This window comes from Callorhinus ursinus, unplaced genomic scaffold (genome assembly GCF_003265705.2).
Source record: "Callorhinus ursinus isolate GAN/ISIS: 27379988/994484 unplaced genomic scaffold, GSC_fseal_2.0 scaffold13, whole genome shotgun sequence".
NCBI lineage: Eukaryota > Metazoa > Chordata > Mammalia > Carnivora > Otariidae > Callorhinus > Callorhinus ursinus.
In genome coordinates, this window is record NW_027397075.1 from 28,620,391 (window position 1) to 28,638,924 (window position 18,534).

The 18,534-nt window shown below is 36.4% G+C and overlaps 1 protein-coding gene across 4 annotated transcripts in view; it reads right to left on the minus strand.

Annotated features, from left to right (window-relative positions):
* Positions 1-18,534, minus strand: part of KIFAP3 (kinesin associated protein 3) — a 223,801-nt gene that overhangs the window by 124,697 nt on the left and 80,570 nt on the right. For all 4 annotated transcript variants that reach the window (XM_073900002.1, XM_025877952.2, XM_025877955.2 and 1 more), the window contains one exon: positions 3,202-3,380. In XM_073900002.1, coding sequence (XP_073756103.1) covers positions 3,202-3,380 — 179 coding nt within the window. The remainder of the gene's footprint in view (positions 1-3,201; positions 3,381-18,534) is intronic.

Below are 18,534 nucleotides of genomic sequence, written 5' to 3' on the forward strand. Positions count from 1 at the left end.
GATCCATACCTTGCACCATATACAAAATTAACTAAAAATGAATATCTTAGACTAAAACAAAAACAACAACACACTTCTTACAAAGCCTCAGAGAAAATAGGAAGAACTTTTTGTGACCTTGAGTTAGGCAAATATTTCTTAGATACAACACCAAAATGCAATCTATTAAAAAAGTTTTTTTTTTATATACGGGACTTCATAACAATTAAAACCTCCTGCTTTTTGAGAAGTCACAGAAAAGGAGAAAATACATGCAAAATATGTAACTGATAAAAGACCTATTCAAAATATAAAAAACTCTCAAAACTACATAGGAAAATAAGCAATATGAGGAATATATACTCTTTCTCTCATACCTCTCAAAATCATATTCTAATATGACTTATTCCCTCCCTTTTTATTATATCGTATTTATTTAGTAAATATGCAACTTAATTTAAATAACTGAAAGACTTTTTTTTAAGTGAACTAAATTTCCTTTAAAATATATTAACTCTAAAAAGCAAGGTCAGTGTCAGTTCAAATGAACAGTAAAATGAACACTTTATTTAGACAAATAACACAACCTCACAAATAGAGCAACAATTCCTCATCTCTACCCCTTTTAAATAAAATGGCCACAGGCCTCATCTGTTGCTAATTAAATCAAGTTATTATTTTTCTACTGAAATAGCAACAGTACACACTGGTTGTTATAGCAAACTTAATAATAAAGTAAATAACTGGAGAGTTTTTAAAAAATTAATTTGTATTTCCATTGCAGAAAATGGAATGTGAAATATGTACCATGTAGTCCAATCAGATGGTTAAAAACTAGACATAGCCTTCGAATCATCTGTTTCTGATTGATAAAGCTCAATCCCAAAAACTAAATTTAGTAATTGCCTCAACATGCAATGCCCTTTCAATTCTATGTCTATAAAATGGAATTTATAGTTAATTAGTACTTTTATTCGTTTTATATAAAAGTGACAGTTTATCAACAATCTATCAGCAAATTTATTTCAGCCTTTAAGTAATTCTTTTTCAGTGTTTCTGGAAGCCAACATCTAAAAGTTGCTTATTATTAATCTTGCTAAAATGTTTTTTTGTTTAAAAACAAAGACAATTTCCCCCCCCTCTGGTAATAGAGAAAGAATAGGAAGCCAAAAACCTGCTGATGTTTCTTTGAGCAAATTACTTAACCTCTCTCATTTTCTCCTACTTCATCTGCAAAATTAGCTAAATCTAGACATGGATGTAAGGTCTAGTCAAGCTCTGAAGATTCTGATTCTATACAATCCCTTTAAATAAAATGCATTTCTTCCACAATAAAAGATGACATGCATACTGTCTATGGTTAAAATCTGACTAATCACATAATTTTTATGACCTTGGATGAACGACCTTTCCTGAACCTCTGTTTTTCCTTCTCAATAAAAAGTTAGATTTGATGAAACAATTTATGGTATCTTCCAAATCTATGATCTTATCAGAAAATGATTTTTAATAATAATTTTGAGATCATTTTTGATAGAATGAACACATAAATTTATTTCCTAAATACAAATCTAAGCAAAACATAGTAGACACATGCTGATGTCAAATCAATTTGAATTTTGCACACCTACTAAAGTGAACTTAATCTAAACATGTAAATGGAAGAAAATACACTTCAACTTATAGCAAAGGGAAGCAATTATTTAGCTACACTCTATTCAAGAGTATATATATATATATATATCACCAACTCATGATATTCTTAAGATCAATGAAAACAAAAAATATGTTTTATTAATCTAGATAAATTCAATCTTAAAACAATACCAGGCATATAGTGATCATCAATAATTATATACTAATGATGAAAATGACAGATACTAAATATCTGTGGTTAAAATAAAATTTCATTTATTTCAAGTATCAGAATTCAAGGCACTTATTAAATCTGATAAATGAGTCTCAGATTTTCAAATAGCATGCTGCGTCATTCAGTGAGCATAAGGTACTTCCTAGTTCATTAACTTCAAAAGAAGAAAAAAGAGCAGGCAAAAATACTGTATGGTTAGACTATCTGAAGGAGAATCCACTTACACCAATAATACACAGTCATATAATGACTTGTATTAGCATATACTTCTAAAATGGTCCTCAATGTAGTTAAGGTCAATGATTTAACAATTCTATTTCTAGGAATCTAAGAAATTAATCAGAAATATAAACAATGAGGGGTGCATGAGTGGCTCAGTTGGTTAAGTGTCTCTCTTAGGCTCAGGTCACGATCTCAGGGTCCTGGGATAGGCTCCCTGCTCAGTGGGGGGTCTGCTTCTCCCTCTCCCTTTGCTCCTCCCCCTATAGGGGTGCTCACTCTCTCAAATAAATAAATAAATAAAATCTTAAAAAAATATACAGACAATGATGCATGTACAAATGTGTTCACTCAGGTGCTATTTATAATAGCTATAATTATAAACAACTCAAATATCTGAAATCAAGGTATGGTTAATATACAATTTATTTAATGTAACACATTAGACTTCAGTGTCATGAAAAAAAGCAGATAGCTTTTATTCTATCTTTACATTATTTCTGAATTGTGTATATTTTTCAGAAGGAGAAATACTATATAATCAACTTGTACTTCTTAAAGACCATTGTATCAACACAATATAAGATGGCAAACAGGAACCTACTATAATAATTCAAACAAGTAAATGAAGAGGGTATAAAGAAAGAGGGCATGAACTAATACAACTGCACTGAGAATAGAAAGAAGATATAACTTCAAGAGATACTTAAGAGGCAGAATCAATAGGTTGTGGCTACCAACTGGAATGGCAGGTCAAAAAGGAGAGACTGGGCTAGACTGTAATTCCACACACTGATATCAGAAATGTAGAAGAAAAGATGATATAAGGGAAAATAATAAGCCAGATGATTCTGAAGCACAATCTTAAATATTAATTACTTTCTACATATTATGTTCAATATGGAAAGACTCATCCTATGTAATATGTTAGAAAAAAAATTTTAAACAGATAGTTTCAATTAAGTGGAATAAGAACTAATAAGGAATATATTTCCTAATGAAGTCATTTAAGTGAATTATTGCTATTGTAAAATTTTCATTCAGAATTATCTCAGTAGGGGAATAATATGTTTACTTTTATCAAAATATCTAACTTGAAAATGGTGAACATGGACTATTTAAATGTAAGTTACCATATCATTTTTATTCTCCATAAAAATGCTGAGTTTCTTCAAGAATGACACAACTAGAATAAGCAGCTCAAAATTGTCCCGATCAAGAGCCTTCACCAGCATGTGAACTATGTTCTTGTTCCTCATCTTCAGTTCTGTACGTGTATCTTCAGCAAGATTCAGAAGCAAATAAAGAGCAACTAGAAGAGTAAAATGGATGAGTGTTAAATGACTGGCATATTGAATCAACAATTTAATAAATCATTTCTACTCTACTAGTAACAGATGTAGTTCTAAGAAGATAATACATTATTTTGAAAATTTTAACTTATTAATTGGCTCATTAGGAAACATTTGTTATTATTGAGAAATATACATATGTTATATAAAATAAAAAATATATGTATATAAAATAATTTTCTTATGATGCTGAGGACGACACATCAAATTAAGATAATGATTCTTACCCTCTTGGAGTTTCGAGCTTAATAGTAAGCAAATGGCATTAAAAGTATATGTTGATAAATAATAAAACAGGCAGACAGGAAAAAGTAATTTTATACATGTAGAAAACAAGGTAAAACTTCAATCACTAGGAGCTGCTATGTTAAAAAGAACTATAATCTAAGAACAAACTAATGGTTACCAGAGGGGAGGTGGGTGGGTGATAGGTTAAATAGGTGATGGGGATTAAGGAGTGCACTTGCTGAGATGAGCACAGGGTATTGCATGGAATTGTTAAATCACTATATTGTACACCTGAAACTAATATAACACTGTGTGTTAACTAACAACAACAAAAAGAACTATAATCCAAAACATACAGTATAGCTAGAGCTAAGTATGAGGATACTAAAATCTATTTTATATATTCAAGCTGATTTTCTGGTAGTTACTACAGAAAATGCCATATTAAATTCAGTAATGCAATTCTTATACTAGACAAAGTCAAGGCACTGGCTACTGATTCTAAGCAAAATTTCTTTTAGATACCTGTAATAAAAATGCTTAGGTTCTCATAAGAAACTTGTGTGATTCTTCCCTTTTGACAGTGAGAATTTGTAATATATAATGTTTTCCATTTTTGCCTTGACTGACAGGAAGCTTTAGAGTAAAGACCTGAAAGGTTTCTGTCAGAATTTGTAGGCTATTATGATCAACACAATCCTATGGCCTTTGTTTACTCATCATTTTAGCATTTCATTTCGTGTATTCTTATAATCCATCTCTATACTTTTATGAAAATAAGACATATATGCAATAGTTGTAAATATTTAATTTACTTAACAAATATTTGAGCTGTAAAGGCAATTCATACTAATTAGGGCTACTGTATGCCAGGCACTGAACTAGTTGATATATAAACAGTAAACCATTTTATTTTTAAGAAAACTTTATGGGGCAAGATTGATTATAAATTTTACAGATGAGCAACCTCAGATCCAGAGAAGGTAAATAACTTGCCCTACCCACAGAGTAAAGAAGTGATGGAGCTAAATTAAAATTCAAGCCCATCAGAATCCAAAGTTCACATATTTACACTACTGCATCATGCTGATTTTCAATACAAGGCACTATTAAAAGGTTTTAAAGTTGTGTTGAAATCTAAAGTCTCTTTCAGATGGGAGGAAGGGGAGTGTCCTAGGACCTAGACTGTTCCAGGGACCTTGGACTTTTTCAGCCTTACGTGTTGGCTGCACATAAGCATTGCACAACATCTCTGGAGCAGCAAAGGAAGCCCTGGATGGGGTTCTGCGGCAGCTATGCTCAACCTTAAGATCAACTGACTGGGCTGTTTTCATTAGGAAGTTTCTGCAGGATCATTCTGGCCCCATTTTCCATGCTGCAGGATTGTTCTGACGCCATTTTCCATGCTGTCTTTTCAGAGACAGAAGGTGTTCCCTGTAAATACTGTGGGAGGTGTTGACTATCTTTGATGTATTTTAGATCTGTTCCCCTAATAGTCATGTCAACAAAAGGCTTGTTTCTCTGTCTGAAATCAAGCAATACGCTTAAAAAAACGGGAATTAAAAATTTGTGGTGTATGTTCTCTGATTTAAAGTGTTTTTGCACTCAATGAATCAAGTTCTATAAAAAAATGTTTTAATGAAGTTGTATTGAAAAAGCAAATAGTAGTCTTCTGCTTGCAACCAAGAGAGATATAATGGGTGGAACAGTGTTCTCCCAAAATTCATGTCCGACAGAACCTCAGAATTTGACCCTACTTGGAAATGGGTAAGGTAATTAGTTAAGATGAATCATAATGGAGCGGTGCCTGGGTGGCTCAGTCGTTAAGCGTCTGCCTTCGGCTCAGGTCATGATTCCAAGGTCCTGGGATCGAGACCTGCATCAGGCTCCCTGCTTGGCGGGAAGCCTGCTTCTCCCTTTCCCACTCCCCCTGCTTGTGTTCCCTCTCTCGCTTTGTTTCTCTCTCTCAAATAAATAAATAAAATCTTAAAAAAATATATGAATCATAATGGATTAGGGTAGACCTTGAATCCAATGACTTGTGTCCTTACAAGAATAGGAGAGGACATGAATACAGTGGGAGGGTGGCCATGTGAAGATGGGGGGAGAGACTGGAGCAATGCAGCTACAAAGCAAGAAACACCAAGGATTACTAGAAGCCACCAAAAGCTAGGAAGAGAAAAGGAAGGATACTGGAGCCTTCAGGGTGAGCATGATCTTGCTAACACTGTGATTTTAGCTTTCTAATCTCCAGAAACTGAGAGAATAAATTTCTGTTGTCTTATTAAATGAGCTACTTTGTGGTACTTTGTTTTGGCAGCCCTAGGAAAATTAATACAACAGAGTAATGGGTACCAGATTTAAACTCTTACCTGAAACAACAACGACAACAACCAGAGGAAAATATACAAAATAAAGATTTTCACAACAATGAGCATCAGATAATGAAGGACAGCGACCCAACACATAAGAAATAAATGAGATGGCCCTGTGATTGCTCCAGAATACTGCCTTGAGAGTTTCCAGGTCATGACACAGAGGGAAAATCCTGGTAGAACCCAAAAGAATCCTAGAGTTGAAGAGAGAGAACCAAGATACCAAGGAAGCCAAAGTGGCTAGATTTCACAGAAAAGAATGCCATCGAGGAGAAAGCTGTACAGAGAGAGAGAATTCTCAACTTCTGGAGAGGACTACCTTGTATATTGAGCAGAGCACTAACTAGTTAGGAATCTGAGGGCTGAAAACAGAACAAAATAAGAGAATTAGAAGAAAAAGTACATGGTACACACACAAGGCTAGAAATAATGCTTGTTTCTACCAGCCACTACCAGCTATACTAGAAACTTCATAATTCATGGGCATTAGGTAGAGTACTCAGAAGGGTTTTGCCCTGGAAGTAGGGAAATAATAAGTGTTAGACTAAATGCTGCTTATGTCCACACCAACAAATCATAATAGAAACATTCAAAAGGATCAAACTGCTTCCAAGTAATTTAACTATGTCCCAGAAAAAAATTCAAAAATATTTTTAGGAATAAAAAAATATCTAACACCAAACAATATAAATTTTACACTGTCTGGCATTCAATCAAAAATTATCCACCCTTCAAAAGAGCAGGAAAATACAATGTATAAGGAGGAAAATCAGCCAATTGAAATGGACACCAAGGTTAGAATGTTCAAACAGAAACATTAAAACAGACATAAATGTTTTCCAGATGTTCTGAAACTTAGGTAGAGACATGGAGGATATACAGAAGATTCAAATTAACTTCTAGCAATGGAAACTATAATGAGTTAGAAGGGATTATACTAAATGGGATTGACAGCAGTTTAAGAGACTGGAGAAGAAAAGATAGTGAAATTGAAGACATGGTCATAAAAACTTTCCAAAATTAAACAAATGGAAAAAAAAACCCAGCAAAAATATAAAGATTATCAGTGGATTATGGAATAATTTAAAGTGGCCTAATATACCTGTAATTAAAATCCCTGAAGAAATAATAACCAATAATTTTCCAATACGATAAATATTATAAACCCACAGTCCTAATAAGTCCAATGAACCTAAGAACAAGAAACATGAAGAAAACTAAAGCAAGGCACATCATAATCAAAACTGTCAAAACAAATGATAAAGAGAGAATCTGAAAACAGCCAGAGAAAAAGAAACTTTATACAGACAAAAAAAGAAAACAAAGGAAGGATAACAGAAGACTTGTCAGTAAAAACAATACAAACAAGTCAACAATGGAAAAATGTCTTTGGTATATAGAAAGAAAAGTCACCCTTAAATTCTAAACCAGTGAAAACATTTCAAAAAAGAAAAAAAAATGTCTTTTTCAAACACACAAAAGATAAAATAAGGGATGCTTGGGTGGTTCAGTCACTTAAGCGTCTGCCTTTAGCTCAGGTCATGATCCCAGGATTCTGGGATTGAGTCCCACATCGGGCTCCCTGCTCAGTGGGGAGTCTGCTTCTCCCTCTGCCTGCCACTCCCCCTGCTTGTGCTCTCTCTCTCTCTCTCTGACAAATAAATGAATAAAATATTTAAAAAAATATAAAATAATTCATCATTAAATCTGTCCTACAAGAAATATTAAAGAAATCTTTCAGGCAAAAAGAAAAACAACAGAGAGAAATATGAACCTACTCAAAAATAATATCAGTGGAAATGGTAACTTTATTTTCTTAATATTTAAATATCTTTAAAATAAAAATGTTTCTATGTAAATTATATTTTAGGATTTATAATATATAAGTATATATATGTGTATATAAGTATATATATGTCTGCATATATATGTATAACTAAGGTGTATGTATAACATATTAATTATAACAGCAGAAAGTTGAGAAGGGAAGAAATGGCAGTAATGGCTCTTATACCACAGATGAAGTGGTACAATGGTACCTGAAGACAGACTTAACTTATGATAAGTTATATATGTAAACTTGGAGGCAGACAACTTATGATTAATTAAAGATGTATAATATAAATCTTAAAGCAACCAATGGAACAAAAGAGTCATAGCTAAGCCAACAATGGAGATAAAATAGACAAAAAAGAAAAACAAAAACTCTTCATCCATAAAAATGCAGACAAGGAGGAAAAAGAGGGGAAAAGATGAAAAAAATAAATAAAAGCAAGACTCAACTATGTGCTATATATAAAAAAATTAATATAAAGATATAAATACATTAAAAGTAAAACGGACAAATAAACAACATGCCAACACTAGTCACAACAAAGCTGGAGTGTCTATATTAATATAAGGAAAAGTAATTTCATTTTTTTAAAGATTTTATTTATTTATTTGAGAGAGAGAGAATGAGAGAGAGAGAGCATGAGACGGGGGAGGGTCAGAAGGAGAAGCAGATTCCCTGCTGGGCAGGGAGTCCGACGCAGGACTTGATCCTGGGACTCCAGGATCATGATCTGAGCCAAAGGCAGTCGCCCAACCAACTGAGCCACCCAGGCACCCAGGAAAAGTAATTTCAGACAAAAGAATATTATCAGAGATAATGAAGATCATTTCATAATGACAAGAAGGACAAACTAATCAAGAGGACATGACCATCCTCTATCTTTCCATCCTTAAGATTAAAGCTTTAAAATTCATAGAGCAAAACCTGATATAACTGCAGGAAAAATAGTCAAATCCATAAATTTAGTCAGATATTTTAATATCACTCTAATAGAACAAGTACAGAAAACACAACAAGATGTAAAGACCTGAACATATTAGCAACCAACTTCTCAGTGATATTTATAGAACATTCCACAGAACAATATCAGAATGCACATTCAACTGCACACACATTTGAAACCATATTCTACACCATCAAACAAGTCTCAATAAATTAAAAATTCAGTTCATAAAAAGTATTTTCTCAGAGAGTGAGGAAGATGGCAGTGGAGTAGAAGTCCCCTAGGCTTGTCTCATCCAACTAGAAAACTATCAAACCATCCTAAATACCCCAGAAATCAACCTGAAGACCGAAAGAACAGACTCCACAATGAAAGGGAGAGGAGAGGCCACATCAAAGGTAGGAAGTGCAGAGACGTGGCTTGGGGAGAAATGGACTGTGGGTGCTTCAGAGGGGAGGGAGCCATGGTTGTGGAGAAGGGAGAGAGGGAGAGAGGGAGAGAGGGAGAGAGAGAGAGAGAGAGAGAGAGAGAGAGAGAGAGAGAGAGAGAACTGGGGACACACAAGGAGAATGTTTCCCCAAAGCCACTGGCTTGGAAAACAAGAGGGGCTGAATTTCCTGAGTTCTTGCACAATGGGGCTTAAAGCCTGGAGTTTTAAAGGTCAATGGGCTTGGCTGGAATAGAGTCCTAAGGGTACTACCCTACTCCTGGAGAGATGCAGGCAAAAAACCCAGGGGCAGACAGTGTGGAAACAGCAATCTGAAGAATCCTAGGGACACAAAGTGGGGAGATTATTTGCTCTTCTCAGAGCATGTCCCCAAGAGGCAGCATTCACAGAGACACCTCTCTGGGAACAAAGGGGCTGGATGGTGCCATTTCCCACCTCTGCCCCTCAGCATAAACAGAGAGCCCCCTGTAGGAAGCAGCACAGTGCCCACACTCAGTCAAACCTGCCTAAGTCCCAGTGCAGTGGACCCCTCCCACAGAAGATCAATACAACCCCTGCTCACACCATGTTTCCCAGCCAGAGAGTTCTTTTGCAGAAGTGGTGGCAGAAGTTCTGGCAGAAGTGGTGTCAGATCTCATTTCACAAACAGACCACATGACACCTAGTTAAAACTTGCCATATTCAGGTGAGAAACCAAATGCTGCCCACAGCAGGCAAGGAGAGCCTCTGAAGATGACCAGCCTGAAGGACACAGCAAAACTCAACACCAGGGCACATGCAGCACATACAGAGAACACTCCCTGAAGGGCCAGGCACTGGGCACTATATGACCTCTTCATTGTAAGGCCATCACTGGGTTTTACAATACAAAGAAGAAGGCAGAGACGTAGACAAAAATGCCAAGATGGAGGAATTTATCCCAAATGAAAGAGCAAGATAAGGCCAAGGCCAGCAATCTAAGTGAAACATATATAAATAACATGCCATATGAAGAATATAAAGCAACAATCATAAGGATACTCACTGGGCTTGAGAAAAGAATAAAAGACATCAGTGAGACCCTTATCACAGAGATAAAAGAGTTAAAAAAGAATCAGAGATGAAGAATGCAATAAATGAGACTGGAAACAGGCTTGATGCAATGAGTGGGCTGAAAGAAGTAGAGGAATGAATTGGTGACATCAAAGACAGAGTAACAGAAAATAATGAAGCTGAAGAAAAGAGAAAAAGAAGAATTATGCAACATGAGAACAGACATAGGGAACTTGTAAGTGACTCCATCAAATGTAATAACATTTGTATTATAGGAGTCCCAAAAGAGAGAGAAAAGGGAACAGAAAATTTATTTTAAGAAATAATAGCTGAAAACTTCACCAATCTGGGGTAAGAAACAGTCTTCCAGACTCAGGAGGCACACAGAACTCCCATCAAAATCAACAAAAGCAGGGCAACACCAAGACATATTGTAAATTAAATTTGTAAAATATAGTGATAAAGAAGAAATCTTAAAAGCAGCAAGACAAAAGAAGTCCATACCTTACAAGAGAAAATCTACAAGGGTAGCTGGAGATTTTTCAACAGAAATTTAGCAAGCCAGAAGAGAGTGGCGTGATATATTTAAAGTGCTGAATGGAAAAAATCTGCAGCTAAGGATACTCTATCCAGAAAGGCTATCATTCAAAATAGAAGGAGAGATAAAGGGTTTCCCAGAAAAAATCTAAAGAAGTTCATGGCTACTAAACCAGCCCCGCAAGAAATATTAAAAGGGCCTCTTTGAGTGCAAAAGAGAGACTAAAACTGACAAAGACAAGAAAAGATCAGACAAAATCTCCAAAAACAATGAAAAAACAAATAATAAAAGGACAATAAATACATCTCTCGATAATTACTTTGAATGTAAACAGATTAAAGGCTCCAATCAAAAGACATAAGGTGTCAGAATGGATACATCTATATGCTCCCTATAAGAAACTCATTTTAGACATGCAGATTGAAAGGGAGAAGATGGAGAAAAATTTATCATGCAAATGGATATCAGAAGAAAGCTGGAGTAGCAATACTTGTATTGGACAAACTAGACTTTAAAACAAAGACTGTAACAAGAGATAGATAATGCACTTATATCATAATAAAGGGACAATCCAATGAGATCTAACAACTGTAAATATTTATGCACCAGAATGGGAGCACCAAAATATATAAAACAATAACAAACATAAAGGAACTGATTGATAACACGGTAATAGTAGGAGATTTTAACACCCCACTTACACCAATGGACATATCATCTAAACAGAAAATCAATAAGGAAACAATGGCTTTGAATGACACACTGGACCAGATGGACTTAACCAATATATTCAGAACATTCTGTCCTAAAAGAGCAGAACACACATTCTTTTCAAGGGCACATAGGGCATTTTCCAGAAGAGATCACATATTAGATCAGAAATCAGGTCTCAACAAATACAAAAAGACTGAGATCATACCAGACACCTTTTCTGATACCACATTATGGAACTAGATGTCAACTACAAGAGAAAATCTGGAAAGACCACAAATACATGGAGGTTAAACAACATGCTACTAAACAATGAATGGGTCAACCAGGAAATCAAAGAAGAAATTAAAAAAAAAAAAAACATGGCAACAAATGAAAACACAATGGTCCAAAACCTTTGGGATGCAGCAAAAATGTTTATAAGAGGGAAGTACATAGCCATACATGCCAACCTTAGGAAGCAAGAAAAATCTCAAATAAACAACCTAACCTTACAACTAAGGGAGACAGAAAGAACAAATGAAGTCTAAAGCCAGCAGGAAATAATAACGATCAGAGCAGAAATAAAAGATATAGAAACAAAAACAAAAACAAACAATAGAACAGATGAATGAAACCAGGAGATGGTTCTTTGAAAATATTAATAAAAATGATAAACCTCTAGCCAGACTTATCAAAAAGAAAAGAGAAAGGACCTGAATACAAAAAATCACAAATGAGAGAGAAGTAACAACTAATACCACAGAAATAAAAACAATTGTAAGAGAATATTATAAAAAAACTATAAGCCAACAAATTGGACAACCTGGAAGAAATGGATAAATTCCTAGAAATATACAAACTACAAAAACTGAAATAGGAAACAATAGAAAACTTGAACAGACCCATAACCAGCAAAAAAAAAAAAATTGAATCAGTAATCAAAAAACGCTCAACTCCAAGGACAGATGGTAAACTCTACCAAATATTTAAAGAGTTAATACCTATTCTTCTCAAACTATTCCAAAAAGTAGAAAAGGAAAACTTCCAAATTCATTCTATGAGGTCAGAATTACCTGATACCAAAACCAGATAAAGACTCCACTAAAAAAGAACTATAGGCCAATGTCCTCTATTGATGAGCATGGGTGCAAAGATTCTCAATAAAATGCTAGCAAACTCAATAAAATGATTAAAAAAAATCATTCATGACAATCAGGTGGGATTTATTCTTGAGTTGCAAGGATGGTTTAATATTTGCAAATCAATCAACATGATACACTACATTAATAAAAGAAAGGACAAGAACCGTATGTTTCTTTCAATAGATGCAGAAAAAGCATTTGACAAAGTACAACATCCACTCATGATAAAAACCCTTAACAAAGTAGGTTTAGAGCAAACATACTTCAACTTAATAAAGGCCATCTATTAAAAACCCACAGCTAATATCATCCTCAATGGGGGAAAAACTGAGAGCGTCTCCTCTATGGTCAGGAACAAGACAGGGATGTCCACTCTCACCACTGTTATTTAACATAGTACTGAAAGTCCTGGCCACAGCAATCAGCCAACAAAAAGAAATAAAATGCATCCAAATTGGCAAGGAAGAAGTAAATTTCCACTATTTGCAGATGACATGATATTCTATATAGAAAACCCAAAGACTCCATCAAAAACTGCTAGAATGGATACATGAATTCAGTAAAGTCACAGGATACAAAATCTACAGAAATCTTGCATTTCTATACACCAATAATGAAGCAGCAGAAAGAGAAATTAAGGAATCAATCCCATTTAAAATTTCACCAAAACCCATAAGATATCTAGGAATAAACCTATCCAAAGAGGTGAAAGACCTGTACTCTGAAAACTATAAAACAATGATAAAAGAAACTGAAAATAACAAAGAAATGAAAAGACATTCCATGCTCACAGGCTGGAAGAACAAACACTATTTTTCCTTTATTTTAAGATTTTATTTATTTGAGAGAGAGAGAGAGAAAGGAGTACACGAGCAGGGGGAGGGGCAGAGAGAGAAGTAGACTCCCCACTGAGCAGGGAACCCGATATAGGACTCTGATCCCAGGACCCTGGATCATGACCTGAGCTGAAGGCAGATGCTTAATCGACTGAGCCACCCAGGCACCCAGAACAAACACTGTTAAAATGTTTATAATGCTCAAAGCAATCTACATATTTAATGCAATCCCTATCAAAATACCAACAGCATTTTTTTGCAGAGCTAGAACAATCCCACAATTTGTATAAAATGACAAACACCCTGAAGAGCCAAAGCAACCTTGAAGAAGAAAAGCAAAGCTGGGGGCATCACAATTCTGGACTTCAAGTTATATTACAAAGCTGTAGGGATCAAAACAGTATGGTACTAGCACAGAAACAGATTCATAGATCAATGGAACAGAATAGAAAACACAGAAATGAACCCAAAACTATATGTTCAATTAATCTTTGCCAAAGCAAGAAAGAATATCCAATGGGAAAAAGACAGTCTCTTTAACAAATGGTGTTGGGAAAACTAGACAGTAACATGCAAAAGAATGTTTTGTTTCTTTTCTTTGTTTGTAACCACTTTGTTACACCCTACACAAAAATAAATTTAAAATGGATCAAAGACCTAAATGTGAGATCTGAAATCATAAAATTCCTAGAGGAGAACACAGGCAGTAACCTCTTAAGACATTGACCATAACAACTTCTTTCTAGATAGGTCTCCTGAGGCAAGGGAAACAAAAACAAAAATAAACTACTGGGACTTCATCAAAATAAAAAGCTTCTGCACAGCGAAGGAAACAATCCACAAAATTAAAAGGCAACCTTTGGAATGGGAGAAGCTACTTGCAAGTGACATTATCTGATAAAGGGTTAATATCCAAAATATACAAATAACTTATATAACTCAATACACAGAAAACAATAATAATCCAATTAAAAAGTGGGCAGAAGACATGAAGAGGCATTTTTTCAAAGAAGACATAGAGATGGCCAACAGATACATGAAAAGATGCTCAACATCACTCATCAGGAAAATTCAAATCAAAACTACGATGAGATATCATACCACACCTGTCAGAATGGCTAAAATCAAAATCACAAGAAACAACAGGAGTTGGCAAGGATGTGGAGAAAGGGGAACCCTTTTGCACTAATGGTGGGAATGCAAACTGGTGCAACCACTCTGGAAAACAGTATAGAGGTTCTGTAAAAAGTTAAAAGTAAACTGCCCTATGATCCAGCAACTTAACTACCCAATGAATACAAAAATACTAATTCAAAGGGATATATGCACCCCGATGTTTATAACAGCATTATCTCAATAGCCAAATTACAGAAACAGCTCAAGTGTCCATCGACTGATGGATAAGCAAAATGTGGGATGTGTGTGTTCACACACACACACACACACACACACACACACAATGGAATATTACGTAGCCATCAAAAGAATGAAACCTTGCCATTTGCAACAACGTAGATGGAGCCAGAGAGTATAATATTATGCAAAATAAGTCAAAAAGATGAATACCATATGATTTCATTCATGTAACATTTAGGAAACAAAACAAATAAGCAAAGGGAAAAGAGAGAGAGAGAGAGAGAGATGAACCAAGAAACAGACTCTTAACTATAGAGAACAAACTGATGATTACCACAGGGGAGGTAAATGGGGGGAATGGGTTAAATAGGTGATGGGGATTAAGAAGTACACTTTGGGAGGTGGAGCATGATGGCGGAGGAGTAGGAGACCTGGATCTCGTCTGGTCTCAGGAATTCAGCTGAATAGGGAACAAACCATTCTGAACACCTACGAACTCAACAGGAGACCGAAGAAGAGAGTAGCACAACTCTCTGAACAGAGAAGCGACCACTTACTGGAAGGTAGGACATGCGGAGAAGTGAATCGAGGCGGGAGGAAAGAGGGCGGGGGAGGGGGCCTCCGTCGGCCGCTTCTGGCAAGTGATAGAGCCGCGGAGCACAAAATCGGAACTTTTAGAAGCCGGCTCCGCTAAGGGACATTGCTCCAGTGGCTAAGCGGGGGGTGGAACCCTCATGGGACAGTGTGGTCTCAGGACCCTCGGGGTCACAGAAAGACGGGGGTGCCTGAGTGCAGCAGAGCTCCCAGGTATTGGAGCGGGGAAGCTGGCTGCAGAGACGGAGCCGAGGCGCGGGCTCTCAGCTCAGGGTTGCCATAAACTGTGATCTGCGGCCCAGTCGGGCCACTGCTCCTCCAGCAGAGACCCAACAAGCGGCAGATCTGGGGAGACTCCCCTCGCTCCCCCGAGAGGAGTGGCGCAGGAGCACACCGCAGGGATCTGCTGGGTTTGGAGACTCCACACAGGGTCGAGTGCCAGAGACAGAAATGCGTGGTCACAGGCCGGGTGAGCACGCAGTGGGGCCAGAGACTAGGGAGACGGGAGTGACTGCTGTTCTCTGGGGGCGCACTGAGGAGTGGGGCCCCGAGTTCTCAGCTCCTCCGACTGGAGATTGGGAGGCCACCATTTTCACCCTGGTCCTCCAAAGCTGTACCAGAGCAGGGAACAAAAGCTCCTGAGAGCAAACCCGAGCAGCTTGCTTAGCCCAGACCGACAAGGGCGGGGCAATTCCGCCTCCAGCAAAGACATTTGGGAACCACGGCAACAGGCCCCTCCCCCAGAAGATCAGCACGAACAGCCAGCAAGCCAAGACCAAGTTTACCGATCAAGGAGAACGGGAGAACTCCAGCGCTAGGGGAATACTGCACATAGAATTCATGGTTTTTTTTAACCATGATTCATTAGTTTTTCAAACTTAATTTTTTTAGCTGTTTTTTAAATTTTTCTTTTTCCCTTTTTCAACCAACATCTTATCAAACCTTTTTAAAAAATATTTTTTATTTTTCATTTTTAGAGTCATATTTTATCCCTTCATAGTAGTTACTCTTATTTTTGGCATATATATATATAAGTTGTTCTCTCTTTAAAATTTTGAGATACAGTTTCTTCTAACAGATCAAAATATACCCTAAATCACTAGAGTATGGCTTTGTTCTAGCTCCTGCCTGATCACATTCACTCCTTTTTTTCTTTTTTTTTAAATCTTCTTTCTTTTTTCAAACAACTTCTTATCTTATCAATTCCTTTTATAAAATCTTTTATAATTTTCATCTTTACAGTCATCTGCCATCCCTTCATTGTATCAGCCCTTATTTTGTACATATATGTCTTTCTTCCTTTAAAATTTTAGGAGGCACTTTTTTCTAACAGACAAAAAATATGCCCAAAATCTAGTGTGTGGCACTGATCTAGGCACTAGCCTGATCATATTTGATCATATTCTGTTTTTTTGTATTGTTCTGTTCTGTTTTTATCTTTTTCTTTTTGTTTTGTTTTTTCTTTCTTTTCTCTTTCTTTCCCTATCTTTTCCCCTGGTTTGAGGTCTTTTCTGATTTGTATAGAGTATATTTGCTGGGGACATTGTTAACCAGTTAGCATTTTGTTCTCTCATTCATCTATTCTCCACTGGACAAAATGACAAGACGAAAAAAATCACCTCAGCAAAAAGAACAAGAGATAGTACCGTCAGCCAGGGGCCTACTCAATACGGACATTAGTACGATGTCGGACCTAGAGTTCAGAATCATGACTTTAAAGATACTAGCTGGGCTTGAAAAAAGCGTGGAAGTTATTAGAGAAACCATTTCTGGAGAAATAAAAGAACTAAAATCTAACCAAGTCGAAATCAAAAACGCTATTAATGAGGTGCAATCAAAAATGGGGGCACTAACTGCTAGGATAAATGAGGCAGAAGAGAGAATCAGCGATATAGAAGACCAGATGATGGAAAATAAAGAGGCTGAGAAAAAGAGAGAGAAACAACTACAGGATCACGAGGGCAGAATTCGAGAGATAAGTGATACGATAAGACGAACAACATTAGAATAATTGGGATCCCAGAAGGAGAAGAGAGAGAGGGGCAGAAGGTATATTGGAGCAAATTATAGCAGAAAACTTCCCTAATCTGGAGAAGGACACAGGCATCAAAATCCAGGAGGCACAGAGAACCCCTCTCAAAATCAACAATAATAGGTCAACACCCCGACATCTAATAGTAACACTTACGAGTCTCAGAGACAAAGAGAAAATCCTAAAAGAAGCTCGGGAGAAGAGATATGTAACCTACAATGGCAGAAATATTAGATGGGCAACAGACCTATCCACAGAGACCTGGCAGGCCAGAAAGGACTGGCAAGATATCTTCAGAGCATTAACGAGAAAAATATGCAGCCAAGAATACTATATCCAGCTAGGCTGTCATTGAAAATTGAAGGAGAGATAAAAAGCTTCCTGGACAAACAAAAACTAAAGGAATTTGCAAACACGAAACCAGCCCTACAAGAAATATTGAAAGGGGTCCTCTAAGCAAAGAGAGAGCCTAAAAGCAGCATAGATCAGAAAGGAACACAGACAATATATAGTAACAGTCACCTGACAGGTAATACAATGGCACTAAATTCATACCTTTCAATAGTTACCCTGAATGTAAATGGGCTCAATGCCCCAATCAAAAGACACAGGCTATCAGATTGGATTAAAAAACAAGACCCATCAATATGCTGTCTGCAAGAGACTCATTTTGGACCCAAAGACACCCCCAGTTTGAAAGTGAGGGGGTGGAAAACCATTTACCATGCTAATGGACACCAAAAGAAAGCTGGGGTGGCAATCCTTATATCAGACAAATTAGATTTTAAAACAAAGACTGTAATAAGAGATGAGGAAGGACACTATATCCTACTTAAAGGGTCTCTCCAACAAGAAGATCTAACAATTGTAAATATCTATGCCCCTACCATGGGAACAGCCAATGACATAAGGTAATTAATAACAAAAGCAAAGAAACACATTGACAACAATACATAATAGTGGGGGACTTTAACACCCCCCTTGGACAGCCAAATGCAGAAGAATGAAACTGGACCATTTCCTTACACCACACACAAAAATAGACTCCAAATGGTTGAAAGAC